Genomic DNA, 21,287 nt, shown 5'->3' with positions numbered 1-21,287 from the left:
CATAGGTCCTTCAGCTTTCTACATGATGAAAGGGAGCACATGAGCTATTGGAGCCACAAGAGAGAAGTGTTTTTTTTTCAAAACAAACAAACAAACAAACAATCCATGCTGATGACATCATCAGCCTTCTGCAGGCATAGACTGCATGCTTTCAGTCTACATGAAATTTCCAGAGGAGTATGCATGTTACTGTTGCATAGGGCACAAACTTTAGTGGACTACAGTCCACTCCATCAGATTCATGTTAAGTCATGCCAAACATACAATGGCTGTTTTAAAATATACATAGGTAAAGGTAAAGGTTCCCCTTGACAAATTGCCCAGTTGTGTCAGACTCTAGGGGGCGGTGCTTATCCCTGTTTCCAAGCCATAGAGCCAGCGTTTGTCCGTAGACAGTTTCTATGGTCACGTGGCCAGTGCGACTTAGACACGGAACGCTGTTACCTTCCCACCGTGGTGGTACCTATTTATCTACTTGCATTTGCATGCTTTTGAACTACTAGGTTGGCAGGAGCTGGGATGGGAGCTCACTCCATTGCGTGGATTTGATCTCACGACTGCTGGTCTTCTGACCTTGCAGCACACAGGCTTCTGCGGTTTAACCCACAGCACCACCACGTCCCTCATACATACTAAATTATATATAATTTTTTTTCAGTGTAAAATGTTGAATTATGTATGGTCTTCATTTATCGGATAGGAATAATCCACCCGAATCAATGTATTTTTGGAGTTTTATTTTAAAATTATGTTACTATGCCTACATACTGCAGTGAATTTAGATGCTGCATAAGAAATTGCTTCTTCAACTTAATAATAACTAGGCTCGTTGGATTTTTTATATATAATGTGGCTGTAATAGTTTTATAGTTGTATAAATTTTATAAGTGTTTATGCACTATGTTTAGTCTTTAATGTTAAACCTTCCTTAACTTCAGGCTCTCCAGATGTATTGGATTGCCATTAGAGTTGAAAAAGATATTCATTGAATTTGAATTTCTACATGTACATAGTCATTTCATATTTCCCCAGACTGTCAATGGAACAGAATGAATCTTGCTTGTGAAATCTGCTTATTTCTCAGGTTTCTAATGTATTCTGTGCATAGTCAAAATGTGTACAATGGAAAATCGTGCATACATTTGCTTTGAACAATATAAAAATGGGTATAAAATGCACAGAAATCGATGGGTAAACAAGCACAGAAAGCTGTGTTTGTTTTAAAATGTATAAAATTATATATATTCATCTGGATTTTGTTTTAAATAGCCCTTTTCAACATTTGGGAAAGTAATGAGGTGAAACAAGAAGGCTGGTGTGAAACTGAGAGGTGAATTTGAGAAATTCACCACAAGTAAGACAGCAAGATTTTCATACTCCCAACCACAACTCCCATTACCCCCAGTCACCATAGCTAATGCTGACAGAGGTGATGGGAACTACTGTCAAACGCATCATGCGGATTCTCATTTGGACTTGATTAGAAACATGCTAAAAAGACCTTCACCTGGCATGAAAACACTAGTAGAAACAGTATCAAGAAAGCATTGCAAAGATGGGATTCTGCAATGGAAAAACCCATTTCATGGACTATCGCCGTCCACATCTCAGTTTAGAGGGAAGACTAAAGAAGAGCCCCATTTGAAGACCTGAACTGTCAGACTGATTCATGTCAAAGAAGGCAGATATTCTGATGTTATATTTAGGCTTTAATGATCATATCCAGTGCAATCAAGAGCATGTTTATAAATGCACAGGTTCTGTTGACAATGTTCACTTGTCTCTTTCATCGCAATAATTGAGAGTGCAACTAAAATGCCAAAATATTCTGAGAGTTGTGTCAGCGTATCCTTGTATACCATGACACATTCTCTGTGTGTCACTGTCTCTATTGTCATGTGCAGCTTCATTTGAACCAGGTTGATTCAGTGCAGGGGACTAAGACGCTCTTTAAATGGCCTTAAATAGACCCCTGCTTGACACTTTGATCTGCCCATTAGTCTGTCCTGATTCTGCCTGCATTCTTTTCCATAACCATTTTGTCCAAAGTCAATTTCTTTCCTCTTTTTTTATTCCAAGTGGCATAGCACTGTATCAGTGTTGCAGACAGAAAATGCCTATGTGATGCATGTGGCGCAGTACTGTTTATTAAAAAAATAAAAAATAAAAACCGGAAACAGTTTGGATAGTAGGCACGATTGCTGATTTCCTGATGGAACATCATCCAGACCATCTCAAACACATCACCAAGATTTCAGCACAGGAAATGCCCCATGGATAGAATAAAATGCTATGGCTGTTCAGAGAGCAGCAACAACAACAAAAAATAGCACAACGTAGTGTCGTTTAAAATAAACAACCTCCTGACAGGTTTTCAAAAAGAAACAATTCCTCAGAGAAAAGTGTGAGATTCCCCCATGCATAATATAGTGAGGACATTTTAAATTGATTCATTGTGCTGAACCCGGAGTAACTGGAGGAGTATATTGCATAGGGACAGGTTCAACAGATTTTGCCAGGTACTATGTCATATTATATCACAATAAAGAGATTCTATGGGTGTCTTGAGATGATGTGAGTGTTGTTCTGAAGCATCCAGGACTCAGGCTAAATCTTCTATGTGAGATCTGAAATGAATTTATCTTAAATGGCCACACCTCATCCATATCCACAGAAAAGGAAGCATTTATGTAAGACAAGCACTTTTAAAGAAGCAATTTAAAAACCAATGGATATCTACCATGTGAAACAGTAGCTATAACATGTCTTAAAGCACATGCCTTCATGGCCACCTGTGAGTGTGTATTACAGCTGTTCTCAAAAGAAATACAGAGGGACACACAGCAATGCAAACCTGAATCCAATCAGGAGGTGCTGATAGTTGTATTGCTAACATGTTCTGAGACATGTGGCATATTTCAGACGCTGGAAATACTATCATGATTAATATGGAAGACAGAGGGGGGAAAATCTACTTGCAACAGCAGAAGAGATTAACAACGGCAGGGACAGATGTTACAAGTAAGCATTTTTGGCAGACTTTCTGTCAGGTGGCAAAGACAAGACATTCCATTCCTTTGCAGGAAACCTCGTGGGAGTGTTGTGCAGCAATGGATTTAAATGGAGTCAACCGCAAATGTGTGGCCACAGTTGCCACCTGTTAAAGACAGAACAGCCCAGTAGCTCGTGTAAAACAGCTCCCAAGCAGAATGAGATTTATGCAGCAGTGCCTGCAGGTATATTCAGTTCTTTTGCCACCATGTCTGCTAGTGGAACAGATGGATAGATGGCAGGAAAGTATTGTGGGAAACATAAAAAGAGGGGTGAAGGGTGCAAATAAATGTTGGATTATATTAGCTATCTATACAATTTTGATTTCAAGACTTTGGGAAAGTTGTACCTTATGGTGACTATTACTATGCAATGAACTGTCTGAGAAATCATGCTGTTCCTTCCACCATGTGCACTTGCTTTGAGGCAGTAGGTTGGATCCAAGATCCTTCACATGCTGAACCTGTCTACATTGTTTTATACTACATACTGGAATGATGCATGACAGCAGTCAAATACAATTCAACTACAGCTTTCCTCTTGCTCAACCAGAACCATTAGAACTGCTAAAGAGTCAGCTGTGTTAATATTTGCGCAAGCTGTTAGAAAACATTTTTAGATGACTCTTTTCCTCTACCATCCTTTGGATCCAAACCATTCAAATGACCACAATCCCGTCCAAGCAATAGTGACTGTTATATCAAATCAGCTCACATGCCACCCACACCTACTGCTGTGTACGAATGGTAATGTTTCAATTTTTTTTTTTACGGTGTGTCTCCAATTAATAGGACAGATGATTGCAAAAGATAAGGAGAAAACTGAACATACTAGAAAACAGCATTAAAGAAAATAAGTCAGAATACAAAACAGTTTTTTTAAATCACTGAAGAATGAGAACAGAATAAAGGAGGTATAACAGAAAAGAGAGCTTTCATTATACAGTCGTTCTAAAAGAAGGAAAGTTGTTAAGCATGACTTAAGTAACCAATTAATCAAGTAAGCATGCCAGACTGAAGGTGAAGTTAGCACCCATTCTACTTTAAAAGCTAACACTGATCACACAGTTTTGCAAGTAAATCACTGAGCACATATTTCTGCACTGGGTTGCACCAAGTATGGCACAGCACTATGACAGCGAAACAGATTCATAGGAATGAGTTCCTGTCCCACTAGGAATGATGGAAGAACACTGCACCAACGTTTTCATTTGTGGAACTTTGAAGTCGTATAGTTGTGTCCAGCCGCACTAGAGAAGAATAGGGAACCAAGGCAGGTGGCACAAAGTTGATACTGAACTCAGAAGGATCAAATACAGCAAAACAAATTATGAACTCCAGATGCAGACTGCACTATAACAATTGATGACCAATTATTCAACAGAAAGCACTGTATCAAGCATTATGCTAATGCATATGCTAATTGTAAAACAATCCACCACAAAGAGCCATGTTAAAACTCTGTCCATCTGTGATTACTCAGATTAGGAATTTAGTTAGTGTTAATTTGTGTAGCCGTGAGAGTAGCCAGTAGCTGCAAGGCAGCAGATACATCTTCTAACTTTCAGTGCTTTCCATAGAATATAGAAATTTAGCAATTCTCTTTTATCCTATCACACGACAACCTGCCTACTAAAATCTGATACCAAAATACAAATAAACAGAGAAGCAAGCAAGAACCTGAGGCTGTGTTGGTATATATGCATTTCTGTTTGTACATTTCTGCCTTGCAATTAGTATCAGCAAATGCAATCTACCATTTGGGGGTGGGGGAATCGTTGGCTTGGATCTTACATAAAATAGATCTGGATGAAATGCAAGGTACTTCAGAGAACAGCATGGGACTGCCTTTGAATGATCCTCTTACGAGGTAAATATTTAATATTAAAATAAATTTCAATGGAATTATGTCACCTTAATTAACAGCTCCAGAAACACACACTGAATTATAATCAGTGAACATATAGGTCATGCTGCCTTGGTAAAAGATCCCAAAACAGAATGTTTCATCATATAAAAGAGTCTGAATCTTTCTACTTTAAGGGACAAGCAGTCCTCATATAACCTGAGGCTTCATAGAAGAACTTCGGTTGCCCAACAGCAGTAGTTGGCAACTTGTGCCACTTCACATGTTTGTTGATCCGTAACTCCCATCAATCTCAATGAACGGATGGGAGTTATTTATGGTGAGATATGATGTTGTTACAGCCTAACATCTTTGCCTGGTTTGTGGTCCAAGAAAAGAGGAACATATTTCACAGTGCGGTCCTCCTTTACTTGAATCACAGTATCTATACTTATACTTCTATTAGTGATATAACAGAGCCATAACTGTGTAAATTCCAAGGACATTTATGCTCTCTATGAATTTCTTTAACACACCGCTCTTCAGCAATCACACCCATCATGAACTGTGAATACTGCTGATAACAAAGCCACAGCTCAAATACAGTATTCATATAATGAATGAGGTTGCGACTACATGGTCAAATATTGGAGGATTTGCTGCAGGTGTAAAATAGATATATTTGCTCTTTTTAAAAATTGATCATATGACACAAAGGTCAATTCCATTCAGTTCAGTCCTTTCTGATCCTCGTGAGAAATTTTTTTTTTCTTCTGCCACTGGAGGTTTCTATTTTTTTCAAGCTGAAACAATTTGAATGGACTTTTCTCCACGTGATTTGTTGTTTTATTCTCAAAAAGGATGAGGAAGGCATGATTGTGAGTGGTATTCTGGTGATGTACTAAGATGGGTACTGTTACAGTAATGTTGACATCACCTGTCAGTCACTGCTGAAGCTGTATGTCATCTGCCAATAGCGTGACGGAAGGTGGGACTTAAGGGGCGGAGCTAGTGTATATAAGGGGAGTGAATGGTGTGAGTGCTTTAGATAGGGATTTGAGATAGGGCTGATTAGGGACCAGGATAAGGTTATGCTAGGAAGGTTAGGGCTTGAAGACATTGTGAAGTAAGAACTGTGCTATCTAGTGAGGATCTGTGAGAGAGTGTGTGTGAGTGTTACTTTATTACAGTGATTGCCTTATTATTTTTATTCAAGTGATTTACCATTCCTTTTGTCGTACACAATAAACACAAGTTCTTTTATTTTAAAATCATACATTGGCCTGAAGTATTATTTGAGGGAATGGTTGGTGGCAGCGTGAATTAAGTGTGAGTGAGTGTGAGGTAATATCCCCTTTGTGACACATGAGGAGGCTGTTTGTGAGTGGTATTCTGGTGATGTACTAAGATGGGTACTAAGATGATATTCAGGGCAGCAGGAACACCTACTACAAGGATCTTTCTCCCTAATTGCCTTGAAGTATTTTGTTTAAAGAAACTACTAGTTTAAAGCTGGATCACCTCTGAACAGACAAAATCAAGAGATAAAAATCGATATGAAATAGTAACAACTCTGATGAAGTACTGTAGACCAGTGGTCCCCAACCTTGGCCTCCAGATGTTCTTGGACTCCAGCTCCCAGGAATCCTAGCCAGCAGGTGGTGGTGAAGGCTTCTGGGAGTTGTAGTCCAGGAACATCTGGAGGGCCAAGGTTGGGGACCTCTGCTGTAGACTATTACTATGTTTCCTTGGTATATGTGTACGTGTTTGTATATTACGGAGAACTTCTGAAAGCAGTCCCTATTCCCTAATGCCAGGCAGTATTTTAAATAGCCCACCAGCTTTACAATAATCCATAAAAAAAATCCAGGGATTAACAGAAAGTGGGATCAAAGGGAAGACGGCTGTGGGGTGGATCAAACTGCATCAAATTGAGGGGCCAATGTGGATGCTGGCACCAAAACAATCTACAGTCTGTGCGACCACCTAATCCAAACAGAAGTGTAAAACAGAAGTGAACCAAGCTTCAGCAAAGCCTAATCACTCCAATTCAGCTTGCTAGTGTAGTCACAGCCTGAATGAAGAATGAATCCAAAGCAAGGTTTGATTTTGTGAAGCAGCTAAGATGGAGATCAATAGTAACAGGAGTGGTCTGTAAAAGCAGACTTTCTTACCCAGAACATGCCATTGACAAGACTGAGGAGTTCTGCGCCCTAAATTAGGCCTGGATGGAAGAAGCTCCTCCTCTCTCACAGGAGGAAAGCACATTAAAGACTTAGGAAAAGCATCTGGCTGTCTTCAAATGCATCTGACAGAAGTCTGCTTCAAGCCTGAGATTCCTATCTCTTTGCTAATCAGAAGAGCTACCCCTAGGAGTTCGCATAATTCCATCACCAACTGCCCTGCAACCTGACTGGGTCTATTCATCTTCTGCCCTTGTTTTAATAACTCAATTGACACATCAAAAATTATTCATTGATCTCCAAATCAAAGAAGTCTTTGAAGAACTGAGGAAGGTTAAGAAGATGTTAAATTGGCATTGATCGTTTAAAATACACCCAGCACTTAAGTGGTAAATGCCACTTTCACACACATGCACAAATGCATGCTTGTCTACACACACACACACACACACACACACACACACACACACACACACACACACACACACACACACACACACACACACAAATAGAGGTTGCACATGAGGCATTTTGCTTAGATGTCGTTCTTTGTATTTGCTGTATAAATTAGAAACAATGTCTTTCTGACTGGTTCCCTTTTGATAGTGACATTTGACTGAGCTCTCTAGACTGCCTGTGCAAACACACACACACACACACACACACACACACACACACACACACACACACACACACAGAGAGAGAGAGAGAGAGAGAGAGAGAGAGAGAGAGAGAGAGAGAGAAACCGATGTCTTCATGTTCACCAAAATAAATTAGATTGCTTCCTATATTTTAATTAGCACTTCATGTTATCAGTTTGTTATAGAGGAAGGCAAATTCCTAAACTTGGGGCAAATCCAAGTACTTAGATGCTTAGAAAATAAAGAAGTGAGCAAAATCACAAGCAAATGTGAGAGATCAAATGCTCAACTGAGCACAAAGTCATTTTTGTTCTTGACATCCTGGAAAACAAATGAAACGAAATATCTTATTTCTTGTCCTGAAAACTACACACATCCAAAGATAATGGGAATATCCAGTTTCTATGTTGTTGCAGCTTGATATCTATCTTTTTCAGAATGAGCCTCTAACATATTATGTGTCAACCACCCTACATCTGGATGAGGTTGGCTGAAATATTATTAATAACAGTGAAGGAAATCTGTTCTGCTGTTCTTCAGCAATCCCCATAATACTAAAATAAGGTTATAGTAGAAGGTGAATACAGGCAAACATAATGTTGAAGAGCCACCTTATTGAGGAAAGAATGTATTCAAAGAATTCTGACAAGAGCAGACATGCATTAAATTCTATACTAGTAAAACAGATTAGGTCTGAAAAAATAGGACAAAGAATGCCTCCAAAATACCATGGTTGAAAAAGAACCATCACTTTCCACTCAGACTAATGTCTATCAACTAGAAGGTTCTGTCTAAAGTTTCCCATTTGAATTAAAATACTTGATTTGGTGGCATATACTTTACAGATACATGTACAAACTATGAACACATAATGTATATGATATAACATTAGTTGGATCACTTCACTATCACAATGACTTCCCTTTCTTGGGTTTAGAAAAGTGTTATGTCACATTTTCCTATAATATTCCACCTGCATTTATTTTCTCCCATATGCTTTTGCTAATATAAATTGGCTAAAACTGGTCAGATCAAGATATATGCATATCTGGATGCTTGTTAACTTATGCAAAGAACACATGTGCTATTATAATGAAAGATACTAACTATGAAACACAAGAGATATATTGTTGGAGAATCATGAAATGTGGTTGCCACAAACTATGGTTCACGTGCCCTATCACAGTCATTAAACAAAATAAAGCTGCAAAATAATGTTCATTTGAGAATTTATCAACCTTGGAAGATGCCTGTGTGGTGAAGTATTTAGCTTAAACTGTTCACATAGGAAAACAAGTGGGCAGTAGCATGCTCAAGGGTTAGAAACCTATTTGTGTCCATTTAAGGTTTGTGTTAATCTGATAAAACAGAACTGAACCAAATAGTTATCTTAAGGAAAGGTTTTTCACATCAAACTGAGGGGAAAAGGAAGGTTATAACAGGGCAAGGGCCATCTCTGCGGTAACACTTTTTGTGTGAGATTCATTTCCAGGGAGCCCCATAAAGCCTCTTATGACTGAAACTGAAGAAGCTTTGTAGCTCACATAAAATTCAGTTGTTTCAGTGGGATAGCAAGGCGTGAGTAGTTTTCTCAGAACACCGGCCTCTGTGTGTTTTCTCATCTGTGCATTGTTTCATCATTTTTAAAAACTGTTTTATTCTTGCTTTTATTTGTTGTTTTCTGACTGATGCCTTTTGCTTGGTTGGATAAAGATTTAAAAAAACAAAAATACTCTCTTCCTACATGTATTCTTGTAATGTAATAGTATCAGCATGGACCTATAAATTGTTCTCATTCATTTAAATCTTCCTGTTGTACATGTATGTAGGCATATATAACTCTGAGTTTGTATCATACCTCATAACTTCAATCTATTTTCTTCTTTTGCAAGGTACTGACTTGTGTAAGTTATCACTCCAGAAGGCTGATGATGTCACTAATTGAGATATTTTCAGAAACTGCAGACTTTCCCTTCACATCCATGGCTTGTCTGTCTTGCAAATAATTCCTTTCATTGTGTGGAAGCTGTGGGAGCCCAAAATGGAAACAGAAAGTCTTTGATTGCCATCAGATGACATTATTCACAAGGGTACATTTTTAGGATTTAAAGACTTCCTTCTTCCATGTCATAGCTTCCATGTGATAAAAGTGACTATTTGCAAGTTGGACAAACTCGTGGGACTAATCTAATCCCACCAGTGATGTCATCAGCCTTCTCCAGGTGTAATTTATGCAAGAGGATTACAAGCATTGTATGATGCACACATATCATTAAACAGAAAAACAGATTAAAAAGTAAAATGTAGGGGTGGAAATTCAGATAGACGTAGTACATCTGAATCACACAACTTTTAACTCAGAAAAACAAGATTCTTGATTGTTTTCTTGCAGTCACATGTCAGAATCTCCAGAACCATTCCTTCACCTATGATCCTGACTACTATTTCCATTTCTTTAAAAAGCAATAAAGCAAACCAAAATAATATTCCCTTGAAGTTAATGTCACGTATACTAAGAGAAAAAGTAAATTGTGCTATCCTGACCACTAATTCAGATGCTCATACATAGTCTTTCAACAAAAGTGACACACACAAAACAAAAATGTGTGCTAGTGGAACAAGTCAAAAACACATCCAAGTCTACATCAAACATCAGAGATTGACTTTAGGAAATACCATTGGGAAAAACAATAGTACAATGTTCTTTCAAATTGGTATGAATTTTGCTTGCAATGTTCTTGATTACCAATACACTTTCAAAGACAGCTGTAATGGGGGAGGTGGAAGAAGTACATACAAACCAATGTTCAGTTGTTCCACAGAAATGTGAACTTTCTTAACAGTCACTGTTCATAATTGCATCAATATAGAAATTCTAATTTTCAATTAAATTACTAGCTACACCCCCTGCTGAGACTCAATGCTTAAAATATTAATGCAAACTTATTTGCAAAGTTCTTCCATTTTCCTTTGTAGCACAATGTAAAAACCAAGGGTAGGGTGACTGGCTTACCCTCCAGTAATTACAAGCATAATAGGTTCATAAAGTTGCAATAAGTATGTAAATGCTTTTTTAGGTTTGAAAATACAGAAGATACCAATTTATACTAATACATATTCTCCCAGTTCATCTCCACACAAATTCTAGAGCATACAAGGGAACTGTTGGTAAAACATGCAATTAATAGGACATTGGTATGCTGGCAGGTAGCTGTAATTATCTTTTGTGTGTGTTGCAGAAGGCATTTGAGAATCATTTAGCAGTGAAAGATAAATGGCGTTGCACACTTTTACATCAATCCACAGACAGAGCAGCAGAAAAAGAACAGAGGAGGTAGACATTTAAATATCAATGCAGAAGATAAAAGAAAAACTGTTTAATACAGTTACTTACATCGTGGCCTACAAGTTCAGTCTGTGTAGATTTATCTGCTTGAGAGACAAGAGCGCTCTGTAAATGTTGGGCCTTCTCCTGTGAAAAAAAGACAACAAACATCAGGTCAGTCATGTTTCTCTTTTATGTTTCCTCAGGTAGTAACAACAGCAGCAGCATTCCATCAAGTCAATTTTGACTTATGGCCACTCTTTCCAGGGTTTTCTAGGTAGGAAATATTTGGAAATAGTTTACCATTCTTTTCTTCCAGGGGCTGTGCAGCTTGCCCATGGCTACACAGGATCATTTTTGACCCTGGAGACATACTGGGGAATTGAACACCCAACCTTATACAGTGGTGTCTCGCTAGACAGTTACCCCGCATGACAGTTTTTTCGCTAGACATTGACTTTTTTGCGATCGCTATAATGATTCGCAAAACAGTGATTCCTACGGAGGAATTTTGCTGGACAATGTTTGGTCCCTGCTTCGCAAACTGATTTTCGCTAGACGGCGATTTTGACAGCTCCCTCCACGCTCACAAAACGGGTGTTTTTGGGACCTAAGCTTCGCAAGACAGCTATTTAAACAGCTGATCGGCGGTTCACAAAGTGGCTTTCCTATGGCCGATCTTCGCTAGACAACGACGATTCTTCCCAACTGGAACGCATTAAACAGGTTTCAACGCATTCCAATGGGGAAAGGCTTTTTGCTAGACAATGACGATTTTAGTGGAACAGATTACCATCGTCTAGCGAGTCACCACTGTAACTAATTCACTGAGCTATCTAGCCAGCTCAGATAGTAACATCCAAATAACTACTGCAGACATTGCATTATAAAAGGTACCAGGCAAAGCTTATTATGGTGCTTATTCTAAATGCAAAATTCATTCCCCTGAAGCTGTCTTGCTAGTTCATTTACTAGGCAGATGCTAAGGCTTTTCGCCTTGATTTAGGTGTTAATTGAACAGCATTAGGAAGGGAGAACCACAGTGTGATATGCAAAGCTTTATTTCTTCAGAAACTAATTTAAGACAGTACCACTTTACAAAAGAAAACAAGACATCCACAGTCTTATTCTCTGGAGAAGTTACTAGAATTTTACACATCTAATTGTCTGTTATATAATGTGAAAAATGTAAGGACCATCACTTGCATTTGTTCATCCAAGGGAATACGCATAAACACAGCAGAACCAACACTGGGGAGGATTATAAGTGTAAGTTAAAGATACAACTCCATGAGGTATAAGGGTGAAAACACATTTAGAAGCTTTTCAAAATGTCAATATTCTGGGTTTTATTTCCCTCCATTTTCAGTACTTCATGTTTCCTCTAGTTTAGCTTCTTATTGTTGTTCTTTATCATCTGCGTTAGATTCCAAACACACCTCTGCTGATGTCTCATCTAAAGACTGGGGGGGCGGGCGGCGGAAATTAGTATCTCACTTGTTTTTGTCAGTTTTGTACATGCTCATTCATAAACCTCTTAATGTCTTGTTTTCATGTTAAGTACAAAAACAATCACTGGAATACAAATCTAAGTATATATTTTCAGTAACATTTCTGTGAGAATGTACACATACTGTATAATTCTGCAATCGCATACATATTTACCTGAAAGCAGGAGTTCTTAAAACTTATTAACTATTCTAAATAGATATGTAAAAGAGAGCAGTGATCCTTTATATTCTTTCAAAGCATATCCATTCAAATGTTTTGCAATCCTTTTTTTGAAACTGAGAACTGTGTCAGAGTACATTATTTGCAAAGTATGAACGAGACAGCCAGTGGACATTACCAAAGCAACTACTCCTGCTAGAGGTGTATCTTAGATAAATTTCTAGTGCAACTCTGTAAGATCATTTACACAATTAGATTAGCATTAATTTTTTCTTGGATGACTTAGCATCATTTTCCATTCCTCCCGGACGTCTATTACACAATGGATCATTACATGACCTGGATCCAATATCCACTTTAGTCATTTTCTCTTACAGTTGAGCAGAGCAGAATAAGTTTCACAAAGAAGCTTCACTGCAACAGAATACGTGGACTCTGTCTATTCTTATGGGATTTTAATAAAGAATTCTGTATGCCATAAAAGAAGACATAGCTACACGATTCTGAGGGAAGTTCCCAACTTATCCCTGCCTCCTGTTCCATCTACAAGCTGGTTTCTGCCAAGTTATGATTATTTGCGAATACCTGCCAAACATCTACAATAGTGGTTCCCAACTGTGGGTTCCCAGATGTTTCTGGCCTACAACTCCCAAAACTCCTGGCCAGCACTGCTAGTGATGAGGTCTTCTGGGAGTGTTAGTCCAAGAACATCTGGGGACTCACAGTTGGGAACCACAGATCTATTTTATTTACTTTTTACATTTCTATCCCACCCATCTAGTTAAAGAATGCTGCTCTAAGCAGCTAACAGCAATAGAAATAATAACCTGCCCACAGCACAAACTTACAAATGATAAAAACAAACAAAAGAACTCTTGAGGAAATGGCAAAAAAAAAAAAAAAAAAACTCTAATTGAAACACATGGGTCCACAAGAGTATCAAATGGGGAGGATGTTATCAAAGGGCTCTTAGAAAAGCTTAGCTTTCACACATTTCATAAAGGCCAGAAGGGAGGGAGTCTGATGAACACCAATAGGCAACATATTCCACAGTGTTGTGGCCACACTAAGAAGGCCCACCTCCTGGTGGTAGTGTTCCTGGACTCTCTAGGGATGATCGCTCGCAACTGCGAAGCCTGGACAGACACGGTGGCTCAGGTCAATGACCTTAAGGAGAGATGATCTGACAGGTAACAAGGTCCCAATCGTGAAGGGATTTATAAGTTAACACTAGCATTCTGAATTTGGCGTGGAAGCAAAAATAACTTTTTTTACATCTTGGCAAAGCAAAAGAGTTATGCTCCTTAGGTTTCACTGGTATAAATTCTGGCTCCTTCTTAGTTGTTCCTCCCCTTCAGCTCTTCAATTAAGGTTACGTTCCAATCTAGAAAAAACCTGTCTAGAATTTGGAGTCATTGGTCAAAAGCCTTTTGGTGAGGTACGCTTGTGTAAGTTAAATTGTGTAACTCACTACAGTAAATTGCCTCTAGCTAGTGAGGAGCTGTTTGTACTACTTAAGTAGACACCTGTTGCACAGACATATGCCTTCTAAAACAACCAGCATCTCATTAGTTATTTCCAATTTGCTGTGATTAGTTACTCAATTAAACTTATGCATGTGCAAATAACCAACAAGATGGCCATATTTTGCAAGGAAGATACAATCTGAATGAACACGACTAAGATATTAAATGTAGTGGTGTAATGAGTTACGTTTTATAAATTCAACTATCCTTTTAATGACATTTTGAGGGTTTTCAGATACAATTTGACAAGAAGTTTGCAAGTTTCATACACTCTCTTATCAATTGTCAGGTGCTGTTTCAAAATTATACATAATACATAACTAATAAGCAGGGCAGCAATTAATAGAATAAGTAACGTTTGCAGCATTGTTATGAGTAACAAGTTTCTTTTCAAATCCTGTAACAAGAAAGAGGAATGAATTACCTTTAAAAAGTAACTTGCCACACTGTATTGCTTTCTGTTTTGCTTCCAGGTCATGTGCAAGGTACATGAGACTGAGTAATGTAAGTGACATAGTGAATAGTGGCATAGCAGGGCCATCAGAGGGGTTCTCCTGCCCCTCGTTATGAGCAGGAACTGTTTTTCACAATACATTATACATGAAATATTTCCTTTGCTATTTATATTCACGGTAATGGTCTCTAACCTAAAACGGATTTTATTCCGCACTTTCCATAAATCCATAGTACCTGTCAACTATTGATTCCAAGTGAGACATACATTACAAAAAACCTCCCTCAATGAAGATGCATCCAAGAAGAAGAAATGATCAATTACACCAGAACAGCCTTCTCCAACTTAGTGTCCCCCAGGGATGTTAAATTACACTATCATCTTCTCACATCATTAGCTACACTAGTCGGGACAATGGAAGCTATAATGCAACACATCTGGCCACACCAAGCTGAGGAAGCAGAGTACAGGAAAAACAGAGTTTGAAGCACAAATAGGGATGTGCTAGCCATGGGTCATTTCTAAATAGAAAGTTCCTCCCTAACATGAGTAGGGCATGGACTGAATGTGAGAAAGCTACTGTAGGATATAACACAGAAGGAATTATTCTAATATAGGGTGATCAATTACAAATAATGCTCATTGTTTTGTATTGATTATTTTAATATAAATTACAACAAATTCCAGTATTACACATTGCATTACTTCTGGACTTGCTCTGTCGGCATAGAGGTCACTTTCTTTAAATTATAGGTCTCACAATAACACAGCAACAGCTTGGAACAATCTCTTGGAAGACCAATAACTGGAAAGCAAGTGTGTGTGTGTGTGTGTGTGTGTGTGTGTGTGTGTGAGAGAGAGAGAGAGAGAGAGAGAGAGAGAGAGAGAGAGAGAGAGAGAGAGAGAGAGAGATGTCAGAGACATTAGGATTTGGCCAAATATTGAATACTCTTTGTGATTATTTTGTGAATCACACCTTTGAGCAGATGGGAAGCCTAAGCAATTTTCAAGTGTTTGGAGAAAGGCTTCTGAAAACAGCCCTGGAGAGATTGGGCTCACAAACATAAATAAAAAGACATCACAGTAGAAATAAAAGGATTAGATCAGGAAGGGCAGGTGAAAAAGAAGTTTGTATCCATAGGTCATACATGCATTCAGAACTGTGCCACTATAGTAATAATCCCTTGTTTGCCTGGATACTTATTGATCAAACTCTCTGAACTCCATGATTCACTAGCTGCTCTTCAGAAATAAAGAAATCAGAATGAAAAAGGATAGGATGAAGCCATTTTTTCAATGACTCACAGCCAACTATACGCCTACTCTCCTCTGTGAATGTCTTACCCTTTTCAGAAGGTAGCTGACATAATGCCCATCATCTCATCTTACAGAGATCAAAACACTCCCTGCTTAGTTTATCTAGGCAGATCAATAATAGATGCTCCGTCATATAACACAGCCTATACCTAGAGTTTCCCTGATATCTTAGTCCGGGAAGAGTTCTGCATCATGGGTCCCCATGACAACTCTGCATCATGGTAAGATCTAAAATGTCTAAGACTAATTTAATTTCCCACCACGTTTGGGCAGCACAAACTGTAATCCTACAAATCTCTACTTAGGAGAATGCTCCCTTGACCCATTTGGACCTATTTCACATTAAATGTTTACAGAACTGAAGATCTGAAACGAGAGGTGAACCAAGTTCAGTATGTGTACAGCCAAAGGTGGCTTACAGCTCCACAGGTCACCATAGAAAACTCTATGTATCAAAGGATGAGGTTTTGTCTGTGTAAAATAGTTCCTAAAAAGCTTGCTTCGTTCCATTGCTTTTCTTATATAAAGTAAAAGCAGCTCAACTAAGCCTGTTATATGCTATCAAATCGTCTCCAACTTCAAACAAGCAATCCTCAAAATGTTCTGTCCACCACTGCCCTGCTCAGTACATGTAAACAAAAGCCTGTGGCTTCCTTTAGGGAGTCAGCTCATCTATTTGGTCTTCCTCTTTTCCTCCTGTCTTCCACCGTTCTCGGCATTATTGTCATTTCCAGACAATCCTGCTCTGTCATGAAATGCCCAAATTAGGACAGCTTCAGCTTCAACGTTTTTGCCTCCAGAGATAGTTCAGGCTTGATTTGATCTACGACCCACTTGTTTGTCTTTCTGGCAGTCCAGGGTATCCACAAAGCTCTCCTCCAGCATCCACATTTCAAATGAAACTTATTTTTTCCTTGTCAAAAATTCAAACACACAAAAATCCAGTATTTCTACTTTTCAACAGTTCATTTTGGAAACAGTTGCCTTCTGTGCATTTCTTCAGAAAAAAAGTCCTGGAAACAAACATATTCTCCTCGAACTCCACCCATCTTCCTACTTTTGACTTTCTATTTAGGTGTCTAATCCATTTTCTCCTGGACATCTCCATAAAACTTTCAGTTTCTTCTTCAGTATATTTAGTTGAATGAAGGATGTGAATGACTGCAATGCTGATCTTCTATGAAATCTGATGGATATTATCTGCTAACATTAGAGCCCCGACATTGACTACTATGCCTCACCACGTTATTACAGCCCCATCATGTCTTCTTGGTTTGTTGTTTCCAGAACTTTGTAATTATTTGATTGAAAATACTGTGTTCACCCATTTTCTTTTGCTCACACCAAATTCTGCAATGTTTAAACAATCAATTTCTTATTTTTTAAATTGTATTTTATTTCAAGCTTATCTTGACTCATAATCCTCACATCCACGGTTCTAATTGTATGCATTGCGTGTCACTGGCTGCTTCTATTGCCTCTGTGCACATCAGCAACTAAACACCCTTTTGACTTTTATCCAGCTGCTTAATTAACAATGGCATTATTCATACTTACCCTTTGTTTTCCCACTACCTGAGTGCCTTCTGACTACCATAGGTAGGAACAAGTATAGTTAAAAGAAGAACTATAAGCAAGCAACACATTCTTAGGTTACTACAGTTACAGGACTGTCTGCTTGGCAAAAGCTTAATAAAATACTTGTCATTAGGGATAAGATTTTCAGATTTTTTTTTGCATTACAAATCCTATAATTCTCCATTTGGGGAGTTCTAGAAATGCACCTTATACCTAACTAAATGTGGCTTACTGGGAGAAAGGTCTAAACTGGAAGGCCTTGAGGCATAGCTGACCTAGGACCACTCAAGTTTCCTGTTTCTCCCCAGTGCAAGCTGGGAGCTTTCTTTCTGAATGGGATGCTAAGCAGAGCTAGGCCTTCATTCTAGGCCTTTATCCCAGGTGAGTCAGCTAGGTACAAAGTGTCTGTCTTGAGAGTTAGAACTCCCAGAATGGAGAACGGTGGGATTTGTAGTAAAAAAACAAACAAACCTGAAAATGGTTGTTGTGGGTTTTTCGGGCTCTTTGGCCATGTTCTGAAGGTTGTTCTTCCTGACGTTTCGCCAAAACACTGGTAAACCGGGCAAATTGGAACTGTGCTCAATTTCTCAGCACCGAACTCAACCATCTGAATTGGGCCCTACAGGCGAATGGCTATTCCAAGAATGAAATCGAAAGAGCCATCGAACCAAGAAAACACTGACAGAGCATGGACAGAGTTCCTACTCCAGTCCTCTGAAGATGCCGGCCACAGAGACTTGCGAAACATCAGGAAGAACAACCTTCAGAACACGGCCAAAGAGCCCGAAAAACCCACAACAACCATTAGATCCCGGCCGTGAAAGCCTTCGCGAAAACCTGAAAATCCTATCCCTTCTGGCCAATCTCTTTAAAAGACAGAAAGGTGTGGCATAAATGTTTTCAGCAACATAAATAAATACAATGTGAATTGGCTGATACGATGTCAGTAATAACACTGACCCAATTCGTATGGTGTATCCCGTAAGAGTCTTTTCAGCCATCCTCCCCAAGCCTCAGAATGTGAGGCACAACAACCAATGCCAGTCACCTTCCACATAGATTTTAGTGGCAGGTGCATTAGTCAGTTAGATTGCAAGAATCATTACACTAAGCTTATTCCAATTGCAACTAATGTTTATTGATGACTCTTGACATTAATTAAATCTCTCTGCTATGTGCTTCCAATATTTCTCTGCCTACCAAGTTGAGGGAACTGTGTAAGCACAATTATGAAAGAGAGGAAGAAAAGAGAGGTTCCCATTTCCCTGGAGTTTGTTACTTTTAATCATCAGAACATAATGTAAGGTGAGCAAGATACAAGTAATTTTAAGAATAAACACATGCATGCATGCTCAAATAGATCATAGACGACCTGATCTGGCCTGGTATTCATGTCAACCGGCTCAGGCATTAGCCATTTCAGACATACCAACAAAATACAGCGTTTTCCTCCCTAAACAAAAAAAAATATAAAATAAAAAATCCACTTCCACTGCTGTAGCCATTGCCATAGAGAGGAGCATCTTCAGAAAAATCTACTAAGAAAAATCATTCGCCATCCATCTGAGGTGGCATCCAATCTGGAATCCCATTCCACCCCATAAGGAGTATGGTGATTAGGTGCATGAACCAGAGCTGTTTGGAGGAGCTGCAGAACCCCCAGCATATAGCTCCCCAAAAGTCATTCTTTTGACTTCTCCCTTGCTTCCTTTAAGATTGGTGATGAAAATTCAAGGCTTTCAGTTTCAACCGTTAGCTACAGAGATATGTGCAAATAATTTTGGAAAATAGTGTTGTATATTTGATTGGCATGAGCAGCTTGCCACTGAGTTTGTGCCTAAGAATATCCAGAATATCATTAACTTGAATTTTACAAAGGTGTTTCATTAATACAAAAGTTATGATAAATCTCTGTAGGAAAGCTATGAGAAGCACCACAAAAGGTACCAAAACTGAATAGAAAATACATAAACATTCTCAGGATTCAGAACCATGTTGATATAGCTGTGTGCCAGAATCCTGTTGTATATTCTGTTATTGTTGTTTAGTATTTAAGTCGTGTCCGACTCTTCGTGACCCCATGGACCAGAGCATGCCAGGCCCTTCTGTCTTCCACTGCCTCCCAGATCTGGGTCAAATTCATGTTGGTAGCTTCAGTGACACTGTCCAACCATCTCATTCTCTGTCGTCCCCTTCTCCTCTTGTCTTCACATTTTCCCAACATCAGGGTCTTTTCCAGGGAATCTTCTCTTCTCATGAGATGGCCAAAGTATTGGAGCCTCAGCTTCAGAATCTGTCCTTCCAGTGAGCACTCAGGGGTGATTTCTTTCAAAATGGATAGGTTTGTACTCTTTGCAGTCCAGGGGACTCTCAAGAGTCTCCTCCAGCACCACAACCACACCACAACCAGCACCTGTTGTGCATAGGTAGAATTTAACCCCAGCATTGTGCATGCTCTCATCTCTTGAACACAGGTGGATTTTAATGGCCTGATTGTGCAAGGAGGTACTGGATGATGTCTTGCACTACCTTACAAAATGTTAAACCAGTTGCACAACAAACAGTTGTGCAAGTAGTTCACCCAGAACTCTCCTGCAGCACACCTCACTTCTCATTCCTCTCCTAGTCTGCTTTGTCCCTGGAGAAATGTTCTGCTCTGCTCAGCCCAGTTTCAACAGGGCGAAGTCAGAAATGACTCTAATGTTTGCTTCCCTTATTGAGCAGATGCAAGTATCAGGAAGGACTGCATCACTCTTTCAGCTGAGACCAAAGATTTTCCAAGCTTTGCCTTGACATTACATCTTGACCATGGCACTAAAACAAATGCTTCTGATGAGCTATGATATCAAGCGATAAAAGGAAAGGAACGCTTCATAAGTTTTAATGATGGATGCAGTGAACATGTAGAAGAGACTGCAAGCTTTTGTAGAGAAAGTTTGCAATTTGTTTAATTTTTTCAGTGCCCCACTCTAACATTTGTGTAATCTTAAGGACTAAAGGGCCTTTTCTCAATTCTTTATAATAATTTTAGAATAATAATAATCTTAGAATTGCTGAGCTGGAAGGGACCTTATGGATCATCAAGTCCATCCATTGTTTAGGAGGCACAGTGGGGAACTGAACTCCAGCTTATGGCTCAACAGCCAGAGTCCTAAACCGCTCAACTATTCAGCATGCTTGTCATGTTCAGCTATGACTGTCACACAAGTTGGTCTTACTTGGTTCTGTGGTACTGTGTCTCTGCATGTGTGGGCGATTCTAGGCATGATACTTTGAAGAAAGTAAATCTCTAAGTCATGCATAAAGACCTAAACCAAGCCCTTTCCCTCCATTTCAAGTCTTCTTGCATTGATGATGATGAAAATACTGTATTAAGAGATATTATGTGTTCAGTTGAATATGGGTATAGTCCCTTCCTACAAGTAGGAACATATATTTAGGGCCAGCCCAAGCAATTTAAGGGACATGGTGGCGCTGCGGGTTAAACCGCAGAAGCCTCTGTACTGCAAGGTCAGAAGACCAGCAGTCGTAAGATCGAATCCATGCAACGGAGTGAGCTCCCGTCACTTGTCCCAGCTCCTGCCAACTTAGCAGTTCAAAAACATGTAAAAATGCAAGTACATAAATAGGTACCACCTTGGTGGGAAGGTAATGGCTTTCCATGTCTAGTAGCGCTGACCATGTGACCACGGAAAC

At 39.1% G+C, this 21,287-nt stretch overlaps 1 protein-coding gene across 4 annotated transcripts in view; it reads right to left on the bottom strand.

The window, feature by feature from the left end:
• The window catches only part of CCSER1 (coiled-coil serine rich protein 1), an 833,168-nt gene that overhangs the window by 323,846 nt on the left and 488,035 nt on the right, over positions 1–21,287 (bottom strand). For all 4 annotated transcript variants that reach the window (XR_013545785.1, XM_073001955.2, XM_073001958.2 and 1 more), the window contains exon 9: positions 11,115–11,192. Coding sequence is in view for 3 of the 4 variants with exons in the window: in XM_073001955.2 (XP_072858056.2) it covers positions 11,115–11,192 (78 nt within the window). In the remaining variant the exon portion in view is untranslated. The remainder of the gene's footprint in view (positions 1–11,114; positions 11,193–21,287) is intronic.

This window comes from Pogona vitticeps, chromosome 5 (assembly GCF_051106095.1).
Source record: "Pogona vitticeps strain Pit_001003342236 chromosome 5, PviZW2.1, whole genome shotgun sequence".
Lineage (NCBI taxonomy): Eukaryota > Metazoa > Chordata > Lepidosauria > Squamata > Agamidae > Pogona > Pogona vitticeps.
This window is presented reverse-complemented; position numbering and strand designations above follow the sequence as displayed.